The sequence below is a fragment of the Rana temporaria genome, chromosome 5 (genome assembly GCF_905171775.1).
Source record: "Rana temporaria chromosome 5, aRanTem1.1, whole genome shotgun sequence".
NCBI classification, from domain to species: Eukaryota; Metazoa; Chordata; class Amphibia; order Anura; family Ranidae; genus Rana; species Rana temporaria.
Window position 1 is genome coordinate 276,968,641 of NC_053493.1, and position 15,670 is coordinate 276,984,310.

Here is a 15,670-nt window from a genome sequence, read left to right on the forward strand (position 1 = left end):
TCAGGTTTCTCGTCAGGAAATCTGTCCAGAATCTCGATGAGATCTCTCTTTTTTCTCGTTGAGATTCTCTTCTGCCCATTTCCAGATGAGAAACCCGAGAGTGTGTATACTTACCTGTCGCCGTGAAAACCCGCGCATGCTCGAAATGACTTCGACACATGCGCAGTAGCTTCCTAGGCATAGGTAGGGTGAAGCAAGATGGCGACGGCATCGAATGTGACGAGCGCATGCTTGTTGTACGTGATGACGTCACCGCGTTCTTGCATTTTAAGAGAACCGCAGTTCTTTTGAAAGGTCAGTGTGTACACTCGGGCAGCAAGAAATTCTTGCCAAGAATCTCGTCAGGGAAAACAACGTTTTTTTCCTGACGAGGTTTTTGCCCGTGTGTACGAGGCTTTACTCTGTAACTTCTATAAAGCTAAGTTAACACTTGGTAAATCTCTGAAAAGCAATGCACAGTAGATTGCTTTTTAAAGAGGCTGTTAAGCAGCTACTATTATGCCCCAAACACACGATCGTAATTTCCATTGGGATAAACTCAGACGGATTTTTCTGTATCGACTTGATTCTGAGCATGCGTGTTTTTCTCTCCATCGGAGTTCCATACAGACGAACGGAATTTCCGTTCAATGGAACTAATGTGCCACAACTACGAGTCAATGGGGACATGGAGTTTTTACCTTGTTAAAGAGGTCTAATGGTTAACAATTTACACAAATCTTCAAGTTGGACTGCCAACTCTGCATATGTGATACAACTTAACTGAAAGCTCTATCTTGTGCTACATGTATAGTAGGTAAAAGCTGTCTATTAAAGCCACTATACATGCGCCATCAAGCATGTACACTTGTCTCAATGTGGCTGCACATACTTAGATTGTGCCTAGAACTGAAGGACCAACAGAAAAAAAAAAAGATACTTATTTGACCTAAGGCTGTCAATATGTAATATACAGTATACTTAAATTACATAAATCAAGGTTTGCAAAACCCAGAGACAATGTAAACAAAAGAACTAAAACAATAAAGTAAAGTAATGTTATAAGGAGCTAGCAGGGTTTATTAAATTCCTGAAAAATCTTAGTATTGCCGTTTTCAGGTTTCAATAAGCTGAGATATTTTTAATTTCTTTTGGTCTGATTTGGCCAGTGAATCTTCATGTAACTTTGACAATTCCAAGAAAAATACTGCAAAAACTTTGGTCCCTTGAATGTAATTAGATCTGAAAATAAATACACAAAACACATATTGTTAAGTAACTTTTCAAAGAAAGGGTCGTTGAACTATAAATTGTTGCTTGTAAATGCTGCAATTATACTAACACTGGCATGTCTAGAAAATTGCCCTGGTCATTATCTAGGTGCAAAGGATTGTGGAAAGTTTTATGATGCATGAATGCCACAAACTTTAAAGTCTCTACATCTTTTGTACACTATTCCCAACAAAGTTTTACTAAGGAATGCTTGAAGAAAACTTTTATTTTTATTTTTGCATAATGTATGGAGTAGGACACTGTTAGTCCTAGTGACCATTTTCCCCAGGACCGAACGTGTTAGGCTATTCAAAATTTGACAGTTGCCACTGGAACAGAAGGCCTGGACAGTTGTCTAAAGCCAATGGGCCACCTGTTCTAGTGATAACTATTCATGAGGGCATTTCATCTTAGCGAACGCCTCCTGTAGATTTTCTGCTACAGGGCGGCCCTTGTGCGCAGAATCACGTGTATATATATATATATACATCCCATCCCCAGCCACGGCTACAGGAGCAAAGAAAGGTCACAGTGCTGCACACACAAACATCCACACACCACACATACAGCAAAAAATATAACTATATACAGTAACAAGTTCAAAGCCTAAGTGGCAACAATTCCCCTGCCCAGCTCCGAAAAAGAGGAGAGGGCCTATACCCGAAACTGGTACCACGTAGTGGGCACATGACCTGCAATAGGAGGCAAAAAAAGAAAAGAAAAATCCACAAGAAACAAGAAAAACAGTCAGTGTTCAAAAAAAAAAGTGTTCCATAAGAGACAAAACATGTGGACCAGGGAACCACTCCAAGGCAGCTAGACTTCAGTCAGAGACTGAGGACAGGTACTCTCCCCCCAGGAGAGCAAGTAGATCACCCACCGTCAGTAGTATCAGAGCAACAAAATAATGAGTCCATAGCAAAAAAATCACGGAAAAAATAAGAGAAGGTGAAGTGAAAAGGGAGAAACGGTTCCAGCCATAGGCAATTGTAAAAAAAACTGTGAGGGACAGCATCAGACAGGAGGCTTAGGAGGACAAGGCAGTGACTCCCACCAGGCCAGGGCATCTTGCAGGGACTGAAAAAAATGAACCTTTCCCTGGTAAGCGAGCCGGAGAGTGGCAGGGAACAGCATGGGGTATTGGACATCTTGTTCCCGGAGCTTCTGCTTAACGCGTTGATAGCTGGCTCTGCGGTTGTGGACCGACACCGAGTAGTCAGGAAACAGGGACACAGCGGCATTATTGATTCGGAGACTACCCTTCTGTCTGGCGGCCCCTAGGATAGAGTCACAATCTCTATAGTTCAAGAGCCGGATCACCATGGTGCGAGGAGGGTGGCCTTCAGGGAGAGGGTGCCCAGGAACCTGGTGGGCCCTTTCAATCACAAAGCAAGGGGAGAGTTGTTCACGGCCAAATTCCTGTTCAAGCCAGCTTTCCAGAAAAGCAACAGGATCAGAGCCCTCCACCCTCTCAGGTAACTCAACCAGGCGCAGGTTATTGCGACGCAAACGGTTCTCGAGGTCATCGACCTTATCCTTCAACGTGGCAATCTTCCCCCCATAGGGGTTAAGCTTAGGAAGGATGGGGGTAACCGTGTCCTCCAGATCACTGATGCGCTGTTCAGCCTCAGTGACCCGGCCCTGCAGCTTGTGCATGTCTTGCCGCATGATGTTTAAGTCCACCTTTAGCCCATCCACCTTCCCCACCAGGTCGACATGGTTTACCTTAATGGTGGCCAGGACCTCCGCCAGGGTGGGCTCTTTCACGTCCGCTACGATCACCGAATTAGGTGCCGCTTGAGGGGGTACGGCAGCGGGGTCCTGGTAGTCCGGAGAGGGTGGAGGGGACCCGTCTTGACTATCTCCGAAGAGATCCGGAGTGGAGGCCGGGGATGCACTAGGCCCGAGAACGGTGCTGCGGCAGCCATCTTGGCAGGAGTGCGTGGTGATGCTCATCTTTGGCGGAGGTTGCTTCTTCCCATCCACCAAAACACCCTCCGGAGATGCAGGAGACACACCCGGAGGTAACAGGGTAAAAAAGAAGCGTTCGCCGGCGATGGGTGATCAGGATGGAGCAGGATAGTATGGGGAGAGAACGGAGCTGCTCAGGAACACGTCTGTTCACATCCCGCGCTAGGCCACGTCCCCATCTTAAAACAAGTCTAATTTGTTCTACATCAAAATATTATATTTTTTCCTTTTTGGGCCAGTAGACACTAAAATCATAATTGTATCTATGACCTGGAATATAATATATAATTTGAGTGACTTATAATCAAATCATAGGTATTTTAAAATATCACTGAGTAGACAGATTTCAAATGTCTTCCTAAAGTGTTTGAAATTAACTTTGGACAGACTCAATAAATATTTAGATAGAGTTTAGCTGTATAAACAATTCCTAGAGTCTAAACAATGGGTTCCGTTAGATATGGATGATTTCTCTGTGAGATCAATCCAGTTAAGTATCTGTGTAACCTTTTATGGCAGTGTTGGGTCTCTCCTTATCTACCTAACAAAGACAGGTAAATATATTTTGGTTTCTGCTTTGCACTTAGTTTGGTTGTATAATTTTAGGATAGTTGATCCATTGAAAGTTGGAAAATATATGAAGTCATGGTAACTTTTAGTTCACCTGTCTTGAGGGCCAACTGAAGTTTATGAAATGTATTATTTCTTCATCATAATTATAACAGTGCTTTCCTACACAATTTAAACCACTAAATTCCAGAAATAAATAGAGAAGGTTAGTTAATGAGATAAGGAGGACAGCTATGGAATGGTACACTCACAGAGGTGAGAATGTCAGAAAACAGTTTGATATTGATTTAAAAAACTGAGATCCACATTCAGCCCATTAGCTTGTCAAATGAAATTATCAATTGTAGTTTAAAGAGTTTCCTTCCTGAGTATTTTTAAACTCCTGCTTAAGAACCAATACATTCATGTTTTCCATAGAATGTTATGGTTTTGAGAAATAATATCCTACAAGTGTCCTTTTATGGTGTGTCGATGAAGATTCATATTTTTTTTGTAATTTCTGCTGCATTGAATTAGGTACACCACATTACTAGAGGTGCATCTGTATTATTCTGTAATACGAAAGGTTCCTTTTGTGTATGTAATATTCTTTAATCAATTGATGTGGCTGCACAATTTGTAGAATTTTGTGTTACAAGGTTCCGTTGCCTAGTTTGTATCCCTTTAAATTTCCCATTAATTAAAATAAATATTTGCATATTTTGTCATTTCAGGACTGATTGGACTTTAGAAGAAGGAGGTACAGTATACCCCAAAAGCTTATCCTGAACATTTATCTGTTAGTTCAAGTAATAATAAAAAAAAGGATCATAGACAGTACTCCGCTGTGTTATTGCAAGTGCGCTAATTTGGCTATTCAAGACATGACCCATGTTATTTTAATTCTTACATATGCCCTGTAAAAGGTATTATCTTAGTTATTTTTATTTTTATTGTCCTGTTTTACGGCAAAAATTAATCCCTGATTAGAAATGGATGTTTGATCCGCTCTCTGGCTGGCTCTCATTAGGTGATCTAAAGAAGGGGTTAATTCCCGAAACGTGTAATCTGCCTTCAGAGAGCTCCGGCGATTTGCTCAATTCATCCGCATCCACACATCGAAGCCCAGCCCTGCTGCTACTGGTGTCGGCCTTTGCCCTGTCTGATGTCTCCACACTAGCTTCAGAGTGTGGCTCCCAGCGCTCTGCATGCCCCTCGCACTGGCGATTCCTTCCCACGGTAGGGATTAGCCCAGCAGAGCCCCCACTCCATCTGGGGATGAAGCGCACAACCTTGGGGCCACCCGCCCTTTCCCAGGAAATCCAGCACATGGAGGCAGCCATCCATCTACCCAGGCTCAGCCGCAGTAATCAGTATTCAGAGTAGTAAGTTGCTGTGTATTTATTCCTTCAGTTTGCTGGACTATGGTGTTTGTTTGATGGGCCTATTAAAGTTCCCTACCATATTGTTTTAACGTTATGGCATGTTGGATTTTTATACCGGATCAGCGCTTCCTCCTTTGTTTTATTTAATTGTTTTGCTCATCTGGTTATATGAGCTTTGGAGCAGCGGCTGGTCAATAACCCTCCACAACCCTTTATATCCACCTCACTGGACACTTTTGCTGGTCATTAGTACATTGACAGTGCATATTAATAGCACTGATCACTGTAATAATGGAATTGGTGATGTCAGTGGCAGTTAGTTAGTTCCCCCCAGCGTGAGTTAGAGTTAGATTGCCCACCGCACTATTGCAGTCCTGTTATAAATAACTGACCGCTGCCATAACTAGTATAAAAGAAATAAAAATTCCAGTATATATTCCATAGTTTGTATAAACTATATCCCATAATACACACCATGTTTGGAGGTCAAGTAGCACTGCACATCACCCCAAAAACACCAACAGTGAAGTTTAGAGGTGGGAACATCATTGTGAGGGGCTGTTTTTCAGCATATCGTACTGCCAAACTTCACGTCATTGAAGGAAGGATGAATGAAAAAATGTACCAAGACATTCTTGATAAAAATCTGCAGCCATCTACCAGGATGATGAAGATGAAATGCGGGTGGACATTTCAGCAAGACAATGATCCTAAACACCAAAGCCAAGGAAACTCTCAATTGGTTTCAAAGAAAGAAAATAAAGCTGCTAGAATGGCCCAGCCAATCGCCTGACTTGAATCCAATAGAAACTCTATGGAAAGAACTAAAGATCAGAGTTCATAGAAGAGATTCACGAAACCTTCAAGATTTGAAGACTGTGGAAGAATGGGCCAAAATCAAACCTGAGCAATGCATGTGGCTAGTTTCTCCATACAGGAGGCGTCTTGTAACTGTCATTAACAACAAAGAATTTTATACAAAGTCGTTTTTCATACTTCATCCCTGTGTCATTCCATGTTATTACGCATTACTTAATCTCTGAATGTATTTGTTTTGGTTTCTTTGTATGTATGAATTGAATGGGTTGTTACCGATATGTGGTGAATATTTCATATCAACAGCACCTTTAAAAATATATTTACCTAGACAAATGGTGACGTGTTCAATACTTATTTTACCCTGTGTGTGTGTGTATATATATAACACACACATATACATACATACGCACATACGTACACATTAACCACTTCCCGACCCCCGCATGTACATATACGTCCACAATATGGCACGTACAGGCACATGGGCGTACACGTACGTCCTCGCCTATTAGCGGGTGGGGGGTCCGATCGGGACCCCCCCCGCTACATGCGGAGGTCGGGTCCGCTCGGGGAGCGATCCGGGACCACGGCGCGGCTATTTGTTTATAGCCGCTCCGTCGCGATCGCTCCCCGGAGCTGAAGAACGAGGAGAGCCGTGTGTAAACACGGCTTCCCCGTCCTTCACTATGGCGGCGCATCGATCGCGTCATTCCCTTTATAGGGAAGACACGATCGATGACGTCATTCCTACAGCCACACCCCCAAACAGTTGTAAACACATACTAGGTGCACCCTAACTCCTACAGCGCCACCTGTGGTTAACTCCCAAACTGCAACTGTCATTTTCACAATAAAGAATGCAATTTAAATGCATTTTTTGCTGTGAAAATGACAATGGTCCCAAAAATGTGTCAAAATTGTCCGAAGTATCCGCCATAATGTCGCAGTCACGAAAAAAATTGCTGATCGCCGCCATTAGTAGTAAAAAAAAAATAAAAAATAAAAATGCAATAAAACTATCCCCTATTTTGTAAACACTATAAATTTTGCGCAAACCAATCGATAAACGCTTATTGCGATTTTTTTTACTAAAAATAGGTAGAAGAATACGTATCGGCCTAAACTGAGGAAAAAAAATGTTTTTATATATGTTTTTGGGGGATATTTATTACAGCAAAAAGTAAAAAATATTGCTTTTTTTTCAAAATTGTCGCTCTATTTTTGTTTATAGCGCAAAAACTAAAAACCGCAGATGTGATCAAATACCACCAAAAGAAAGCTCTATTTGTGGGGAAAAAAGGACGCCAATTTTGTTTGGGAGCCACGTCGCACGACCGCGCAATTGTCTGTTAAAGCGACGCAGTCCCGAACTGTAAAAACACCTTGGGTCTTTAGGCTGCATATTGGTCCGGGGCTTAAGTGGTTAATATACTTTAAATCTTTTGACAAAATGGCTTTAATTGTCTTGGGTATGCCCAACACAACTACATTTTTATATAAAGTATGTCTCACCTGCTTATTTTCTCATTTTGTGAATGTTCCCCATCATCTGCTCCGCCAATTGGAAGCATCATTACTTTCTTTTTGGTTAGATCTTGGAAAATTCTGGCTAATGGTATAGTTGAACCATCCCTGATCATATCTGGTGTAACACCAAACACTGCAAAAGGCAAGCAGAACAATACATATACTGTAAATGTAATACATAATATTAACACAATACTCCTATGGTAACATTTTTGCACCTTAATATTTTGTTAATTATAATATTAAATATAAATGTCTCAGATTTATTTTGGATACATACTTATACATTTTATGTTAGCTAAGGCAACTAATGCACACAGATTCAGTTTCCTCCCAAAGCATCTCAAAAGCTTTGATAGGGACACACACTATTTTGCAAGTCTTGACTAGACATCACGACATTAAACTGTGGCATGCCCCCACCCATTTATTGTTTTTAGCTGCTTAATATGATGAATAACTAATAAAGATGTGCAGGAAACTTTATAGGAGCGTAGCCATCCGACCTTAGAACACCTTTAGTTTTGCAGTTTCCAAAGGGAACTAGAAGAAAACTGAAGCTGCATACTAACATATCAGCACCTGGGGCCAGTAACGCCTTAGTAAAAATAAATCTATAAAATAAACCTTTGAAATATTATTAATAATGCAAATTAAATCCGTCTAAAGCATGGTACACACTATAAGATTTATTTTGTTCAACTCGGTTGGGCAGAACAAAAAAAAAAAAACCTGCCAGATCACTGGACTAATACAAGCGTTGTTAGTACAGCGATCTCCCCCATTTTGCTATTGTGTTCTGCCAGAACACACTGGTCAATGGCTGCCAGCACTGATCGCATGCCAGTCTGATGCTGGTTTTCCACCATGCTCGTTCAAAAGAAGCTGGTCGTGATATCGCCTTCTGTTGGACAGGCAGCTGCACACACAGGCCAAAAGTTGGCCGGTCTGACTTTGGCTGATATTCCACCTGTGGGGTGCCCAGCATCACAGCTAAAAGCTGCCCATCTTCTTGCATCACACCTAGTAATGATGTCCTTAGTAAACTTTGATGTGACAGGTGACTAGTACATGACCCAGAATTCAGGAAGGTCAAGCTCTTGGTAACAAAATGAAACCACAATTAGAAGGGCACAAAGAGAAGGGTTTTCTTTCAAATAACCTAGTGTGCTCTTTGACAGTTATTTTTTTTTTAAATAAACAATAAAATGCCTAACAGATTTCCTTTAGACTTTCTTCCTTGTAAGTAGGGGTGCAATTATTTCATTAAAAGGTCTTCAAAGTGCGCTTGTGTCCAAATTATAGACATCAACGTATTTAACATATTTTCAAAAATGAGTAAAAGAGTTTTAATGAAAGCCATCCCTGACTTCTCTAACCAACAATTAAGTGGTTGTAAACCCCTAAAATGAAAAATTAACAAAGCATTTAGTTCTATAGGGCCAGATTCAGGTACAATTGTGGCGGCGCAACGTAACCCGTTTACGTTACACCGCCGCAAGTTTTCAGTGTAAGTGCCTGATTCTCAAAGCACTTACCTGTAAACTTGCGGCGGTGTAACGTAAACCCGTCTGGCGCAAGCCTGCCCAATTCAAATGGGGCGTGTACCATTTAAATTAGGCGCACTCCCGCGCCGGATGTTCTGCGCATGCTCCGTTCGCAATTTTCCCGACGAGCTTTGCGCGAAATTACGGCGGCCCGACGTGTTTGTGAATCGCGACGTGCATAACGTATTTACGCGGGAAAAAAAAATTCAAAATCGACGCAGGAACGACGGCCATACTTTAACATGGTGGAGTTATTTTACACCATGTTAATAGCACACTTAACTTTGCGACGGGAAAAAAAGACTTGCGCCGACGTAACGAACGCGAAAACCTTCGTGGATCGCCGTAACTGCTAATTTGCATACCCGACGCTGGAAAACGACGCGAACTCCACCCAGTGGCGGCCAAGGTACTGCATCGTAAGATCCGACGGTGTAAGTCAATTACACCTGTCGGATCTTAGGGCTATCTATGTGGAACTGATTCTATGAATCAGCCGCATAGATACGACAAGAGATACGACGGCGTATCAGGAGATACGCCGTCGTATCTCTTCTGTAAATCTGGCCCATAGTGTATACTTGCCTTGTTCCAAAGCACTGTAACAAATTAAATTTCTATCTGCTGTTCCATTCACTGCTGACAGGTAATCCCAACTCTAAGCATTAATGTGTGATTGACAGCCTTAGTTGTAAATGTTTTCCTATAAGACTGTAGGGGGTGTGTCCATTCCCTACACTCATGTCTCAGATTACAATCAGTTCTCCTTTTTTGAGAGTAGTGTGTTGCATCAGATCTCTGCCCCCTGCCTTCTGGAGCTCAAAAATGCTGTGTAAAATGTGTGCTTTAGGAGGTTGTAGAGTAGAGAGTGCCATAGATAGACAGGTACAACTTAAGTAGAAGGATTTGTTTAATTTCTTTCTGAGGCCAGTCACGTCAGTAGTTATAATGTAAGGGTTTACAGCAACTTTAATTCCCCGTTCACACCAGTGCGATTTGTCATGTGATTTGACAGGTCCAAATGACATGACAAGTCGCACCCTATTGTCAGCAATGGAACTGTTCAAATCGGTAAGACTCCGAATTTGTGGTGCCACACACAATTTCAAAGTCGGATTCAGCGTGAACAGGGGCTAAAGTTGTGTTTCAGTCGATTTCTACCAAGAAAGGGAAAGAGTTGTGATCCAAGTTCCTTTGTTGTAAACTTTGAAGACAAATTTCTCCATGGTGCCTATAGCTTCAGGGCTTGCTGTAAAGGATAAGTTCACATTTGGGAACATGTTTCACACAATTTTAGGGTGGCACATGTAATACGTTCCCAATGCTGCAGCCGCTGCCTGCTGCCCCCCCTCCTTGTGGCAGAAGTTCCTCATACTGATTTTTTTTAAATCAGCGGGGCCACGCGGTGCTCCGCCCACACACCTGTGTCATTCATTTACACAGCTGTGTGTGTGAATGAACGCCAAGCCCCAACATCCTTTGTTACTGTCGGCTTGTAGCTGTGGAGTGCCATGGTAGTTCATTGATTCTTCCTGTCAGTGTATCTCCTTGCCCGTACAGGATGTATGGGCACACAGATACACTGAGAGGTCTGCAGGAGACCTATATGGATCTAGGGATCTGCTGATCACCAGTGCAATGCTTTACAGGCTACGTCAATATTTTAGTGTGCAGTGTCTCGATCTTTTACATAGTCCTGTATAATTGTCAGGTCTAATAAAGGGAATTTTCTTTTTTGGGTTTACTAGTGTTTTACCTAGATATAATTTCCAGCATTATAATCAAATAAATGGAGTTAGAGATGCATAAGCAGCCAAGTAACTGCAACTTGGCAAGAAGGCAAGCCAGAAATTAAATTCATGTCCCTACTTGTAATTAATCAGGGAAGGTTACAAAATACTTGTGTTTAAGAAAGTCAAATTATTTTGTATTGTATTGGAATGTCCACAGTTTATTAAAGTGGATCTATAATGAAATGCTAATACAAAGCCACATTAACACAAGTCCTGCTGGGATGGAAAATGCTGCCACAGCTTCCCTGCAGTGCTAGCCACATGTCTGAAGGCCTACTTGGAGAGGATCAGAGTTCACAATGGCTGACCTTCTCCTCGTGTGATCAAATGCTTGGGCCTTCAGACATGTGACCAGCACTGGAGGGAGCCTGGAGCAGTATTGTCCCTAAGAAAAGTATTTCAACCCCCCTATCAAAGATTGTCAATCTATTACAGCAAGAAGCTATATTTTAACATCTGAGCATAGGTCAAAGTAACACACACACACACAACTGCAATAACTGTGGCTGCTGTATGGGAGATCTGGTGTTAGCTGGGTTCAATTTATAGGGAATCATGTGTCCGGTTCACCCGGAAACTGTTATACAGTACATTTGCCTGACTTCTAAAGTTATTTTGGTGTCATTATTCATGGACACATTTACCCAAGAAGGATTCAGAAGCTTCTGAATTTGCTGACTTTTTGTCCAAAATGGCGTTCCGTTACATTTTCTGTAGTTAAAAATCTGTGAATGTTACATGTGAAGCAAAGATTTACCCCATTCTCCAATCTGGTGCTATAAACATTCCTTATGTTAACTCATGCTTAAAGCGGTAGTTCACCCTCACTCACATGATTTTACCATCGAGACAGGCATTGTAGCGCGAGCTACAGTATGCCTGTCCCGATTTTTTTAACCCCGGACTCACCTTGTAATCGTACATAGAAGATTTCGGCTCCCGCGGGGAATGGGCGTGCCTATGGAGAGGGAGGATGATTGACGGCCGGCCCTGGCACGTCACTCTCCCCGAAGACAGCCGGAGTAGGTCTCGGCTCTTCACGGCGCCTGCGCACAGGCTATGCGCAGGCGCCGTGAAGAGCCAAGCCTATTTCGGCTATTTCCGGAGAAGCGTGACGCGCCAGAGCCGGCCGTCAATCATCCTCCGTCTCCATAGGCACGCCCATTCACCGAGGGGAGTCGGTATCTTCGATGTAGGAGTAAACGGTGAGTACGGGAAAAAAAAAATCGGGACAGGCATACTGTAGCTCGCGCTACAATGCCTGATTTTATGGTAGAACAAAACATTTTTTTTTTTTTTAGGTTTATAGGGTGAACCCCCGCTTTAAAGCGGAGTTCCGGCCACAATTTCACTTTTTAAATATAAATACCCCTGTAAATAAAGCGCTGCGCAAACTGTTGGCGCTATATAAATCCTGTATAATAATAATAATAATAATACACAAGCTTAATGTATTCTAGTAAAGTTAGTCTGTAAACTAAGGTCCGTTTTGTTAGGTTGTTACAGCATTTAGACACTTTATAAAATAGAAATTGACTGGGGCCATCTTAAGTGTGGGCATCATGAAGCCAGACTGTATGACTTCCTGGATTTCAGCCTTGCAGATCTCGCACATGCTCAGTGCTGCACAAGCAGTGTAATAGGTTTCAGATCAGGTTTCAGCACCTGTACTGTCCAAGTCACATGATTCTTCGAGACTGGGGAGTGCACAGACTCCTGGAAAGTTACACCCACTACATTCCCAGGAGTCTGTGCGGTGTAGGTTAGGAAGCTTAAGCACCTAGGTGCAGGAAGTGGGAAGATTAACTATTCTGCCTAGCAACAACACTTTGACGGCATCTAAAAAAAAATGTTTTTTTCTTAAAGGACTAATGACATTTTTTTTAAAACTACTGATGTAATGTTATATTTATGGGTGGAACTCCACTTTAACTATCAAGAGTATATATTGAAAAATGTTTATCGTTACTTTTTTTATCCAACCTGTGTATCACATTTAAAATAGAAAGCTAGAAAGTGCAGAACATTCCATATGACAGTATAGAGTTGAATGAAAGAAAAGCTGGACTCCCAACCCTATATGTATGAATACATTCATTGGATGTATAGATTTGACAGTATATGACAAAGTAATGTACATGAAAACTGACCTTTTCGTATTGCCACTTTAGCAGCTTCATACTGAGGATCATCAACATTAGCGACCCAAGGCATTGCTCCAATTTCCAGCGTAACACTCAGTTTATTTGGACTGTTTAATTTGGCAAATACTTCTTCAAGATACTTTTTAACCTAGAAAATAATGAATATACACATTGGCATTATGCTGTTTTTTCCACCCATCAGGTCACAGTCCCACTTACAGGGGCATGCCAGGGAGTCTCTGCAAGGCAACCCCTGTAGCCATTGATCTAAACACCGCCAAAGTCAGTGACACATCAATCTGCCATAAAGTGATGATCCTAAATTTACTCAGAAGGTAAATCCATGCTGAGTAATATGGGGTTTTGTGCCACTGTGTTTGAGCTTTTTAGCTGCATACAGGCATACCCCGATTTACGTACCCTCACTTTACATACACTCGCAAGTACGGACACATTGGCGTCTATGGGAAATCATTGTCAGCCTGACATGGCACTGCTCCCAAACCATAAGTAACAGGGTCGGCCAACTTGCCTAGGTAATCAGTTATGCCTGTAAGTGACTATTGCAATGCAGTATGTGCATTGTGAAGTGAAAAAAAGTATTGCTTCACTTTAAGTACATCTTCGTTTTACATACATGCTCTGGTCCCATTGTGTACTTAACCACATCCCGCCCGGCCAATAGCAAATTGACATCCGGGAAGTGGTTGCGTTATCCTGACTGGACGTCATATGATGTCTAGCAGGATAATACCCGCCTGTGGGGGAGCGCATCGCAGCGATCGGTGGTGCCGATATCGGTAAAGAGCCTTCCGCGGAGGCTCTTTACCACATAATCAGCTGTGTCCAATCACAGCTGATCACAATCTAAACAGGAAGAGCCGCTGATCGGCTTTTTCTCACTCGCGTCTGTCAGATGCGAGTAGAGGAAAGCCGATCGGCTGCTCTCCTGACAGGGGAGGGGGGTCTCTGCTGATAGTTTAACAGCGCAACCCCCCCTCGGATCCCCGCCCAGGACCACCAGTATGCCGCCCAGGACCACCAGGGATGAGCATCCACACTGGACCACCAGGTATGCCCCCTAGACCACCAGGGAAATTTGTACCAAGGCAGCTGCCAATCAATTCCCAGGCAGCTGCCAACCAGTGCCCACCCAAAATCCCTGCCAGTGCCACCAGGGATAAGCATCAGTGCCACATATCAGTGCCGCATGTCAGTGCCCAGTGCCATGTATCAATGTCCAGCAGTGCTGCCTATCAGTGCCCATCAGTGCTGCCTATCAGTGCCACCCATAAGTACCCATCATTGCAGGCTTTCAGTGCCCATCAGTTTCGCAAATCAGTGTCAATCAGTGCCCACCAGTGCCACCCATGAGTGCCCATCAGTGCCGCCTATCAATTCCCATCAGTGCTGCATATTAGTGCCACCTACCAGTGGCCATCGGTGCCGCGTATCAGTGCCCATCGTCAGTGCCATCTCATTGACACCGCCTCATCGGTGCCGCCTTATTAGTGCCTGTCAGTGCTGCCTTATCAGTGACCATCGGTGAAGGAGAAAACATATTTATTTACAACATTTTATAACAGAAAAACTTATTTTTCTCAAAATGTTTTTTATTTGTATAGCAAAAAATAAAAACCCCAGAGGTGATCAAATACCACCAAAAGAAAGCTCTGTTTGTGGGAACAAAATTATAAAAATTTGGTTTGGGTACACGGTAGCATGACCGCGCAATTGTCATTTAAACAGCGACAGAGCAGAAAGTTGAAAATTGGCTTGGGCAGAAAGGGGGTGTGAGTGCATGGTATTGAAGTGGTTAAAAGTGGGGTATGCCTGTAGTTGAATATAGGTACATAGTTCAATACAAGGGACAGTCAAATTAGTCTATATTTTTATTTTTTTGTCCAAAAAAAAGATTTCTGTCTTAATGCACATTTAAAATTTTACAGCTGGGAATAAGTATAAATAAATAAGTAAAAGAACAACTGATTTTGCAGCCACACAGCATTTTTATTTTGTTAAAAAAAATACCCAGGGCAAATAACCCCTGACTACCGCTAGACCTCTTCAGCAAGGTATTGCCATTTATGCTCCCCCACTGTCTCTTTGCTGCAGGATTCAACCCTGAGTCAACCTCAGTGTCATATGGTTTTAGAATTTACTGGGGGTAATGACCCCTCCAACTGACTACTGGCTGCTCAGGCCTGAATACTGTCTTGTAAGTAGAGATGGGCCGAATACCCCCCGATTCGATTTGCGTTGAAATTCTTGAACATCGCAAAGGTTCGGAATCGAACCGCGAACCCCATCGAAGTCTATGGGACCCAAACTTGAAAAACAAAAAGTCAAATTTTAATGGCTTATATGCAAGTTATTGGCCATAAAAAAGGTATGGAGGCCCAGGTACTGGCCTGGGGGACTTGTACCAATGCATAAAAAAGCCTTTTAAAGGGGCTGCTTCTCCTTTTAATGTGCATTAACAGACAGAGGTGGGTTCAGGTGGAAAGTCGATTGGGTTATGCTATTTATCAGACTGAGGACATCTAGTGTAAAAAAAAAAAGGACTTTGGTGGAAATCTTTAATTGTAAGGTTGATATTGCAGCAAAAGCTGGTTTTGTGTTATACTTTAACAGGTATGTATTTTATTCTGTTGTTTTTGGCTAGGGTTCTGTTTTAAGGGTAG

The 15,670-nt window shown here is 42.5% G+C and overlaps 1 protein-coding gene across 2 annotated transcripts in view; it reads right to left on the bottom strand.

Annotated features, from left to right (window-relative positions):
• Positions 1–903: 903 nt before the first annotated feature.
• Positions 904–15,670, bottom strand: part of LOC120940816 (beta-Ala-His dipeptidase-like) — a 78,231-nt gene continuing 63,464 nt past the window's right edge. For both annotated transcript variants that reach the window (XM_040353886.1, XM_040353887.1), the window contains 3 exons: positions 12,993–13,134; positions 7,488–7,635; positions 904–1,221 (listed from right to left, as the gene is read on the bottom strand). In XM_040353886.1, coding sequence (XP_040209820.1) covers positions 1,095–1,221; positions 7,488–7,635; positions 12,993–13,134 — 417 coding nt within the window. In that variant the 3' untranslated portion in view covers positions 904–1,094. The remainder of the gene's footprint in view (positions 1,222–7,487; positions 7,636–12,992; positions 13,135–15,670) is intronic.